The sequence below is a fragment of the Danio aesculapii genome, chromosome 2, assembly GCF_903798145.1.
Source record: "Danio aesculapii chromosome 2, fDanAes4.1, whole genome shotgun sequence".
Taxonomy (NCBI): domain Eukaryota; kingdom Metazoa; phylum Chordata; class Actinopteri; order Cypriniformes; family Danionidae; genus Danio; species Danio aesculapii.
The window spans coordinates 315,431-326,430 of NC_079436.1; the positions used below are offsets into that span (position 1 = coordinate 315,431).

The 11,000-nt window shown below is 37.5% G+C and overlaps 2 protein-coding genes across 3 annotated transcripts in view; one reads left to right on the forward strand and one right to left on the reverse strand.

The window, feature by feature from the left end:
* The window catches only part of LOC130235030 (gastrula zinc finger protein XlCGF57.1), a 6,199-nt gene extending 161 nt beyond the window's left edge, over window positions 1–6,038 (reverse strand). The window contains exons 1-3 of the mRNA XM_056465400.1: window positions 6,002–6,038; window positions 3,833–3,950; window positions 1–2,582 (exon numbers count right to left, since the gene is read on the reverse strand). The exon at window positions 1–2,582 is cut by the window's left edge and continues 161 nt beyond it. Coding sequence (XP_056321375.1) covers window positions 1,219–2,582; window positions 3,833–3,929 — 1,461 coding nt within the window. The 5' untranslated portion in view covers window positions 3,930–3,950; window positions 6,002–6,038 and the 3' untranslated portion in view covers window positions 1–1,218. The remainder of the gene's footprint in view (window positions 2,583–3,832; window positions 3,951–6,001) is intronic.
* A 342-nt stretch (window positions 6,039–6,380) lies between these two features.
* zgc:113293 (uncharacterized protein LOC550593 homolog) lies at window positions 6,381–10,232 on the forward strand. 2 transcript variants are annotated; one of them, XM_056465412.1, is made up of 5 exons: window positions 6,381–6,519; window positions 7,812–8,153; window positions 8,482–8,787; window positions 8,858–8,968; window positions 9,888–10,232. In XM_056465412.1, exons 1-5 carry the CDS (start codon window positions 6,480–6,482, stop codon window positions 9,905–9,907), a joined length of 819 nt encoding a protein of 272 aa, XP_056321387.1. In that variant the 5' UTR covers window positions 6,381–6,479; the 3' UTR covers window positions 9,908–10,232. The 2 variants fall into 2 exon arrangements, with proteins under 2 accessions (XP_056321387.1, XP_056321392.1); XM_056465417.1 differs by having other exon boundaries at window positions 9,891–10,232.
* Window positions 10,233–11,000: the final 768 nt, after the last annotated feature.

Consider the following 11,000-nt stretch of genomic DNA (forward strand, 5'->3'; position numbering starts at 1 on the left):
TAGTAGTTACGTGTAATTTGGGTTTCAGACATGCCATGTGGTATCTGATTTGAGGTAAGAGTCAAAGCACAATTTGTTGGAAAATGTCAACTCTGTTACCATCAACTCTGTTAATGTTGACATTTCGTTCCTCTGTATGTCCACAAATGTAGCGAAATGACAATTAAGCTGAACTTGACTTGACAATTCAGTCACTGTCAATTCTGTTACCGTTAACTCTGTTAATGTCCACTCTGTTATCGTCAACTCTCTTAACATAAACTCTTTCATGGTCGACTCTTAAAGTATCGACTCGGATACCGTCCACTGTCACCGTCGTCTCTGTTAGTGTCAACTCTGTTATCGTCGACTGTCATCGTCAACTCTGTAAACGTAAGCTCTGTCACCGTCGACTCTGTTAATGTTGACATTTCATTCCACTGTGTGTCTACACATGTAGCGAAATTACAATAAAGCTCGACTTGACTTGACTCGACTTGACAACTCTGTTACCGTCAACTCTGTTATAGTAACTCTCTTAACGTAAACTCTGTCGACTTAGTCACTGTCGACTCTGTTACCATCAACTCTGTTAATGTCAACTCTGTTATCGTCAATTCTGTTATTGTCAACTTTGTCATCGCCGACTCTGTCACTGTTAACTTAGTCACTGTCGACTTTGTTACCGTCAACTCTGTTAATGTCAACTCTCTTAACGTAAACTGTTACCATCGACTCTGGTAATGTCAACTCTGTTATCATAAACTCCCTTAAAGTCAACTCTCTTAATGTAAACGGTCATCGTCGACTCTGTCACTGTCGACTTTGTCACTGTCGACTTTGTCACCGTCAACTCTGTCATAGTCGACTCTGTTAGTGTCAACTCTGTTACCGACGAATTTGATACCGTCCACTCTGATACTGTCGACTCTGATACCGACAACTCTGTCACCGTTAACTCTGTTATCGTCAACTCTTTTATTATCAACTCTCTTAACATTAACTCTCTTAACGTAAACTGTCACCATCGACAGTTTAATGTCGACTCTGTTATCGTCAACTCTGTCATCATCGACTTTGTTATCGTCGACTCTGTTAATGTCAACTCTGTTATCATCAACTCTCTTAACGTCAACTGTCACTGTTGACTCTGATATCGTCCACTCTGATACCTCTGTTACAGTAAACTCTGTTACTGTCAACTCTGTTATCGTCAACATGGTGAAATATAAGCACTATTTACGATCCCTCTGCCTGTTTCCACTTTAGACAGTGCTTCTTCATATGCGCCAGCTGAAAGATGCCACTACCAAAGCTCATCCCACATGAAGGACAGTCGTATGTCTTCGTCCTGTTCTGCATTCGTTCCTCTGTGTTCAGCACTCCCGCCACAGCCAAACTCGAACCTGTACCGCATTTCTCCTCCACATACAATCTCTTGCGCAGTTTCAGCTCCTCAGCGAAAGGCGTCAACACAACATGAGATTCCTGATGCGCCGACAAATTCCCCAGCCTCTTAAAACTCCTGCCGCACACGTTACAAACAAACGGCCGCGCATCCGAATGCTCTCTGAGGTGAACCTGCAGGTGCGAATCCTCAAGGAAATGTTCTCCGCAATAATCACACTTGAAGCCGTGTAAGGAGTGAACGTGCCTATTCAAACAGCTCTTTCTGATAAACCTCATGTCGCAATGCAAACACTTGAACTTCTTCTCTCCCGAGTGAATCTTTAAGTGATTCCTGAAGTCTCCCTGATATGTGAAGCGTCTTGCGCAGATCTGACATGAATACGGTTTGACTCCGGTGTGAATGCGCATGTGTATTTTCAACGCTCCGCTTCTGGAAAAACTCTTCCCGCACTGCACACAGACATACGGTCTCTCTCCGGTGTGGATGCGCATGTGAATTTTCAGGTGTGCTTTACTCCTCAAGCTCTTCCCACATTGAGGACAGCTCACAGAGTTTAATCCAGAGTGAATCTGCATGTGATTTCTAAGGTTTACTTTATCGATGAAGCTCTTTCCGCATTGTTCGCACTGAAACGGCTTCTCTCCGGTGTGTATCCGAATGTGTCTATCGATGCTAGACTGATATATGAAGCTCTTTCCGCATCGATCACAGTTATATGGTTTATTTTGGGAGTGTGTCTTAATGTGGGACTTGAGGGTTTTCTTTAAAGTGAAACTCTTCCCGCAGTGAGTGCATTTAAAGGGCTTTTCTCCGCTGTGATAGTACTTGTGGATTTTAAGATCATTTTTGTATGTGAATCTCCGGTCGCATTGATCACATTTAAAGGGCTTTTCTCCACTGTGGATTAGCATGTGTCTCTCTAAACTGGATTGAGCTGTAAAGCACTTCTCGCACTGATCGCAAGCGTACGGTTTATTTCCAGTGTGAGTGTTTAAATGAGATTTAAGGCACTTTTTTAGAGTGAACCTCTTTCCGCATTGATTACATGCGTACGGTCTGTCTGTTGACTGTTCGGGATTGAGTTTTTGTTCTGTTTTTACTTCTGTTGTTGGAAAATCGAAGGATTTTTGATCCTGATGTTCCTCCTTTACGTCCGTCAGGTCTGGAATTTCCTCCTTGATTGGCATCAGGTCTATATTGAATGAGAAAATGTGAAACATCAACAATACCAGAAATATAGGAATAATACATTTTTATTATGATAATATTTTTCTAATTGAATAATTTATAATTTTTCTCATATTTATTAATACATTTACATTCCATAAATAAGACTAATAAACTTTATTATTACTCTAATTCATTTATTTATCTATTTACTATCGACAACAATAATAAAAATAAAATAAAAAATACATTTAAAAAATACGAATAATAAATTGTATTGTTATTATTCTAATTAATTCATCTTTTTTTAAATCTGTTTATTTAATACTGTCAACAATAATAGAAAAATTATTATTAATTAAGAATAATAAATATTATTATTGTTAATATTTTTCTAATTTATTAATTTATCTATTTTTTCTGTTTGTTCATAAATGTTATTAATAATAGAAAACTTAAGTACAAAAATAATAATAATAAATGTATTTTTCTGTTTATACATGATGTCAACACCAATAGAAAACAAGTACATTTCATAAATAAGAATACATTTTATTATTATTTAATTATTTAATTGTTTCTGTTTATTTATTTAATAATGTCAACAATAGAAAAAATAAAAGTACATTTCATAATAAGAATAATACATATTTTCATTGTTATACTAATTCCTTTAATTTATCTATTTATTCATTGTCAACAATAAAATAAAACTTAAAAAATACATTTCATAAATAAGAATAATTAAATGTGTTATTATTATTCATTAATAAAATCTTATTAAATTAGTTAATTAATTTTCAGTTTATTTATTAAAGTCAACAACAATAGAAAACTTAAAAGTAAATTTTAATAAATAAAAATAATAAATTGTATTCTTATTATTATAATTATTATGTTTCATTACCTATTTTTCCTGTTTATTTATTTAATAATGTACATTTTTGACATTGTTTACTTATTTAGAATAGAAATAGAAAACAAAACAAAACAAAAAAGTCAAATAAATAAGAGGAATAAATTTGGCTAAGTTAGATAGATATTATTGCAATGTGAGCTGAAGTGTGACACTGCAAAGCCTGTCTATTTATATTTATTAAATAATATTATAAAATAATCACATAAGTAATATTTAAAAAAGAATTAACAGGAGGGCTAAAATTGAGTCTTTATCTGTATATGATGATTTTTCTGGTTTGCATCATAATTAGTTTCAGACCTTTATCTCAAACTCAAATCAGACTTAACCTGAGAGTCTCAGTGATGATCACGAACCTATTTGTTCCTCGTTTTCTTCCTCTTTTACTGCATGTGTTTCTGCGTAATTCACATCTTCAGTCTCCTCTTTAATAAACTCCATCTTTATGTCCATCTATTCAGCACTTTAAACACACTGCAAATAATCAAAGACAGAAAAAGAAAGCATTAATCTCAGAGTTTCTCACACATGGATCTGCTTTACTCACAGAAACACAACTGCATACATGTTAAACACACTGTAGAAAATGACAGTGAATAGGAGATCATACACAGATCTTTTGGGGATTTCACAAAGATCTAAGCATTTAGGAAATGGATAAGATGTTAGATGTAGGTCAGCGACAGTGGTGTAGTGGTTAGTGCGTCGACACATGCACTCCGGTGCTCACAGCGACCCGAGTTCAGTTCATGTCGATTCTTCCCCTCTCTCTGCTCCCCATGCTTTCCTGTCAATAATCTCTACTGTCCTATCAAATAGAGGTGGAAAAACCCCGAAAAAATAATTATATATATATATATATATATATATATATAAAAAAAAGATATTAGATGTAGAAACTGCCCAACATCCAGTGGTGTGCCAAAAGCAATGTTTAATGTAGAAAAGAGGGTTATACTAAAGATATTGTTATTAAAAGACAAAACAAAACATGTAAAATGATGAGATTTGAAGACTGATCATCTTCAGAAGAGGTGGAAAAGACTTGTAAGATGTTTCGACATGTACAATTAGAGGTTATTTAACCTATCTTCAATGTAATTTAATGTACAAATGTTTCTCTCAAAAGGCATTATGATGACAAAATGTTATTTTATTTATTTATTATGATGATGATTTATTTTTTCTGTGTGTTTTAGTTATCATTTATTTTCCCAAAATCTGAAATGTCTCAGGGAAGGGGTTGTTCTGTTAAACAGGGTTTAACAGAACAGTACAGTTTTCTATTTGGGCAGCACGGTGGCTCAGTGGTTAGCACGATCGCCTCACAACAACAGGGTCGCTAGTTCGAGTCCCGGCTGGGTCAGTTGGTGTTTCTGTGTGGAGTTTGCATGTTCTCCCCGTGTTGGTGTGGGTTTCCTCCAGGTGCTCTGGTTTCCCCCACAGTCTAAACACATGCGCTATAGGGGAACTGATCAACTAAACTGGCCGTAGTGTATGAGTGCGTGTGTGTGAATGAGTATGTATGGGTGTTTCCCAGTGATGAGTTGCAGCTGGAAGGGCATCCGCTGCATAAAACATATGCTGGAATAGTTGGCGGTTCATTCTGCTGTGGCGACCCCTGAAGAATAAAGGGACTGAAGGAAAATGAATGAATGAATTGGCCGTAGTGTATGAGTGTGTGTGTGTGAATGAGTGTGTATGGGTGTTTCTCAGTAATGGGTTGCAGCTGGAAGGGCATCCGCTGTGTAAAACATGCTGGATAAGTTGGCGGTTCATTCCGCTGTTGTGCCCTCTGATAAATAATCATCAATTCCCCTATAGCGCATGTGTTTGGACTGTGGGGGAAACCGGAGCACCCGGAGGAAACCCACACCAACACGGGGAGAACATGCAAACTCCACACAGAAACACCAACTGACGCAGCCGGGACTCAAACCAGAGACCTTCTTGCTGTGAGGTGATCGTGCTTCCCACTGTGCCACCCTATTATGATTACTTCTGTATGTTTTGGTTATTATTATTTATCTCCCCCTCTTCAATAATGGGTTTAATAATCAGGCAAGGGGGTGATCTGTAATGTTTTAAATCATGAATTAAAAGTGCTGTTTTTTAAATTAAACCGTACTATAGTAAAGTGTTTTATACTGTATATACTACAGCATCTACAACTCTTAATGACTGCTCCTGTATACTGTTGTATTACCTATTGACTATCATTAATACTGCAGTATACCTTGTATTTACTACAGTAAACTGTGGTGTATTGTAATATAATATGATAAACTCCAGTATTGGCTGATGTGTTTATATATTAGTGTATATCAGCAGCTCAGAATAATCACGACAGTATTGTTTCATGTAAATAAAGACAATAAATAACCGAAATCTTCACTATAGATAATAATTCGCGTGTATGTCCCATAACTAATATGAAAACACTTTAATTGTGTTGTTGAAGCGCATTTAAACATGTTTAAAGTTCATTTCGAATGTTTTGTTTTGTTTTATTTGCCAAAACTAACCTTTCTTTCGGTCATCGGCTCTTCTTCTTGTTTTACTGGCGGATCTCAAAGCTTTACAAAGCTCCACAGCGCCACCTGCAGCGCATCATTTAATCAAGTAATACACTCAATTTAGCTGCGTTTTCACCAAACCCTGCCGTATTTTAACGTTACCCCCAGAACACGTGGCGTTTTAATATTGTGCCTATAAAAAGAAAGAAGAAGGGCTTACAAAGCTGAACTCCAGCAGCACGAGCAAATAAGACAATACATGTTTTTTTTCTCGCGATTTGAATGTTCGCCATTTGCTGATGAACTGCTCTTCACTGTTGTTTAACACGCCAAAGTCGCTGTGCATCCTCTTTAAATAACTTAAACATTTTTAAAAGTTAAATAATTCAGCTTTAATTGCTAATCACGTCTGGACAAACACTTTATTTCTCATTTTCGCGTATTTATTTATATTTTTAAGTGTCCGTTTGGACTGTGCAGGACCACAATGCATCTCAACACTGCGTGTTTCCTTTATTTACTGCTCGGTAAGTTCATTCATCTTTTTAAATCGAGATATAAAGTGTATATTAATATTGTTGTCTAAAGAATTAAGCTATTTTGATCAGCTAGCAGTGAGCCAGACAGGACTGAATCTGAATGCAGATTAATGTGATGCTTTTGTTGTTGTGTTTGGCTTTCAAAATAATGACCAGGACAAATATAATAACTCATCAGACTAGTTTAATCAGCTCATGCAGCAGGTCACACATCTAGTTTTTACAGTGTTGTGAGTGTTCAGTTTGGCACAATATGGTTTTTATTCATTTTTCCCATCTGTTATACTTTATAAGTCATAGTCATAACTTAATATTTTAACTGTGAACATTGTTTCTGTTCTGCATCTTCTGAGTGAATGTTTAGACATATATTTTCTTTTCGGCTTAGTCCCTTATTTATCAGGGGTCACCACAGTGGAATGAACCACCAACTATTCCAGCAAATGTTTTATGCAGCGGATGCCCTTCCAGCTGCAACCCAGTACTGGGAAACACCCATACACTGATTCTCTCACACACACACACACTCATACACTACGGCCAATTTAGTTGATCAGTTCCCCTATAGCGCATGTGTTTGGAAACCGGAGCACCCGGAGGAAACCCACACCAACACGGGGAGAACATGCAAACTCCACACAGAAACACCAACTGACCCAGCCGGGACTCAAACCAGCGGAGCATTGAATTTGGAACAATGCAACCCCAATATTGTGTCTATTATTATTAATATTATTAGTCTTATTAGTCTTATTATTATTATTATTATTATTAATGTTGTTGTTATTATTATTGTATTTGTTCATTATTTACGATACGATAAAACTGTTGACTTGTTATTTTTTTACTCATATTTAAATTAGTTTAATGATCTGAAACATGGGCAACATGGTGGCACAATGCAAAGCACGATCGCCTCACAGCAAGAAGGTCACTGGTTCGAGCCTTAACTGGGTCAGTGTGTGTTTCTGTGTGGAGTTTGCATGTTCTCCCTGTGTTGGTGTGGGTTTCCTCCGGGTGCTCCGGTTTCCCCCACAAGTCCAAACACATGCGCTATAGGGGAATTGATCAACTAAATTGGCCGTAGTGTATGAGTGTGTGTGTATGGGCGTTTCCCAGTACTGGGTTGCGGCTGGAAGGGTATCCGCTGCATAAAACATATGCTGAATAAGTTGGTGGCTTATTCTGCTGTGGCGACCCCTGATAAATAAAGGGACTAAGCTGAAAAGAAAATAATGTGAAACAAGCATTCATGGGTGTGTGTGTGTGTGCGTGTGCAGGTGTGTGTGGTGCACACAGTGACCGCTCTGAGCTGGTGTCAGTCTCTGTGGGGGATTCGGTGACTCTCCGCACCGGTGTGAGCGTGCGCATTAATGATCGTGTGCTCTGGAGATTTGGGCCTGACAGTGCAGATCCTCCCATCGCTGAGATCCTCCGCCGGTCCTACATGCTGTCTATGCACGCCGGAGCACAGGAGCGCTTTCAGGACCGACTGCAGCTGGACCAGCACAGCGGATCTCTGACCATACACAACTGCACATCCCAACACTCGGGACTCTACAAGCTGACCGTCAGCAGCAGCAGGAGCACCTTCAACAAGAGCTTCAGTCTCAGAGTCTACGGTGAGTACAAGCCGTCTCAGAAATGTGTTTATTTAATTATATGCTCCAAATGCAGCTGCAATCCTATTCTGGCCCCTTTATACAAGATATAAATGCATCTCTGCTGTCTCTAGAGTGTGTGTGTTTGAGTTTGAGCTGAGAATAGCACACAGATAATGTTCTCCAGCTCTCTGAAACTGACCCGTTCAGGCTTTGATCCTAATGGTGGTGTTTTGGTGACTGTCGCTTTAAATGCAAATGAGATTGTGTTCTTTTCAGAAGAGGGCGGAGCTATAAAGGCGACACAATCAATAGCATTCCTCAGTGTTTTGTGTGTGTGTTTGTGCAGCTCCTCTCTCCGTCCCCGTCATCAGGAGTGTGTCGCTGTCCAGCAGATCTGCAGGTCAGAAGTGTGTGTTGGTGTGTTCGCTGAGGAACTCCTCGTGGGCGACGCTGTCCTTCTACAGCAGCAGCGGAGTGTTACTGTCCAGCGTCTCACACACACACGCCAGCAACAACTCGGACCACAGCAGCCTCTCATTACCACTGCAGATCCAGCCGCAGGAGGAGAAAACATACAGCTGTGTGGCCAACAACAGCATCAGCACACACACCACACACTTCAACAGCACTGACCACTGCCACACACACACAGGTGAACACTCACACAGGCACACATATATTCTGTTCAACAGCTCTGTCGTCTGAATGTGTGTGTGTTTTAGAGCCATCTCTGCTGTACTGGCTGCTGCTGCTGCTGCTGATTCCTGCTGCTGTCGCTGTGATGCTGCTGATAGTGTGTGTGTGCAGAAAACACAGACAAGCAGAGACGCAGAGTGAGTGCATCACATATCAGTGCTGGTTGTATAATATATTAGTGCACAAGTGCATAGGGTATAATGTATAAGTGCATAGGGTATAAATATATAGTGTATAGGTGCATAAGGTACAGTATAAGTGCATAGGGTATAGGTGCATAGGATATAAATGTATAGGTGCATTGGGTATAAATGCATAAGGTACAGTATAAGGGTATAGGTGCATAGGGTATAATATATAAGTGCATAATGTATAGATGCATAGGGTATAAATGCATAAGGTACAGTATAAGTGCATAGGGTGTAGGTGCATAGTGTATAGGGTATAATATATATATAAGTGCATAGGGTATAAATGCATAAGGGACAGTATAGGTGTATAGGTGCATGGTGTATAGGTGCATGGTGTATAGGTGCATGGTGTATAGGTGCATGGTGTATAGGTGCATGGTGTATAGGTGCATGGTGAATGCATGCATAATGTATAGGTGCATCATGTATAGGTGCATAGTGTATAGGTGCATAATGTGTATGTGTATGTGCATAATGTATAGGTGCATGGTGTATATGTGTATGGAGTATAAGTGCATCATGTATAGGTGCATGGTGTGTAGGTACATAATGTACAATACATAAGTGCATAGTGTACCGTAGTGTACAGATGCATAGTAAGTGTATACGTGTATAGGTGCATGGGTGTAGGTGTAAAGTGTAATAGTGCACAGTGTTTATAGTGTATTTGAGTGTATAGTGGAGTGTATAAGTGTATAGTTTAGTGTCTAATGCATAGGTTATAGGTGCGTAGTATACAGGTGTATGTGTATGCTTTATAAGTGTTGTGTATAGTGCATAATGCTGAACTGTAAAAGTGCATGGTGTATTGTCTGTCATTTGTGATGTAGCTATAGTTTATAAATCCTTGTGTCTTTGTTATCAGCAGCTGGTGAAAGTGTGTAGCGGTGCAGAAACTGAGGATCATGTACAGAAGATATCCCGCACTGATGAAGAGACTCTTATCATGAAAGACCGATGATGAACTGTGATTTTACTGTTATTTAATGTTCAGTCTGTTCACGTGTTCTATGTCCATCATTCAGACATGATAACCGAGAGAGATGCAGATTATGCTCTTAATCCTGCTTTAAATGGGATTATCTTCATCACTGATTATTGAAGAGTAAAACAGTGTGATTCATACAATTGTTGAAAAGAGAAACTTGTTTTTTTATTATTTAAACCTATCGGTCCTTCCTTTTGTAAATGTGTTTTATTATGATTATGAAGGAACAACATGTGTGTTTTTTCTGGTAATTTATATTTTGTCTGTGTATGCATTGTGTTTGTTTTAAATAAATTATTATTTTTTTTAAAATATATATAATTTTTTATTATTGTGTTGTGCAAATTTACTTCATTTAGCACACAAAGAACCTTTTTTTTACACTGTCTCTGTTCTGTATTACATTTGGCCCAATATTAACATATATATTGACCCAAGTCAATATTTACATTACAAACAAATATTCAGGTTGTCTGCTTTAACATCCCCTGTGCATTTATCATAATTTAATAATTTTTTTTCCTGACTGTCATAGATTTTACCATTATTCAGTGTAACCGTACTTTATATCGAAGAATCTCATTTTATATTTTAGAACAAAAATCATTTGATGACAAATTAAAAGTCTCAGTTAAAGGATTGTTGCGTACAAAATACCCATTAATTATCATCTAAAATATACTTTAACAATGCCACTATCATTCAAACCACTAACATTTACACATTTAGAAAGTTTTTTATTATTATTTCAGAATAAAATGTAGTGTTATTATTTATTTTACAACCCAGAAGTGTTTTTCCTGCGTTCATATTTTATATAAATGTACATTTACAAAGCATGAAGGATGACAATTTTATTCATATTGTGACTAATATTAAATTACTATAATTTAAAATGCAAAGATTTAACAGTTTGCAGTAAATTATTAGTTACGTTTGTCCTAAAGGCTGTTTAACAGAGATTTTTTTGACACATTTTAAAACGACAGA

Bases quoted from the DNA above. Each gene is read 5' to 3' on its own strand.
- zgc:113293 (XM_056465412.1), top strand. From the start codon at position 6,480: ATGCATCTCAACACTGCGTGTTTCCTTTATTTACTGCTCG. The intron at 8,154-8,481 runs GTGAGTACAAGC...GTGTTTGTGCAG, and splicing joins CTTCAGTCTCAGAGTCTACG to CTCCTCTCTCCGTCCCCGTC. The intron at 8,788-8,857 runs GTGAACACTCAC...TGTGTGTTTTAG, and splicing joins CCACTGCCACACACACACAG to AGCCATCTCTGCTGTACTGG.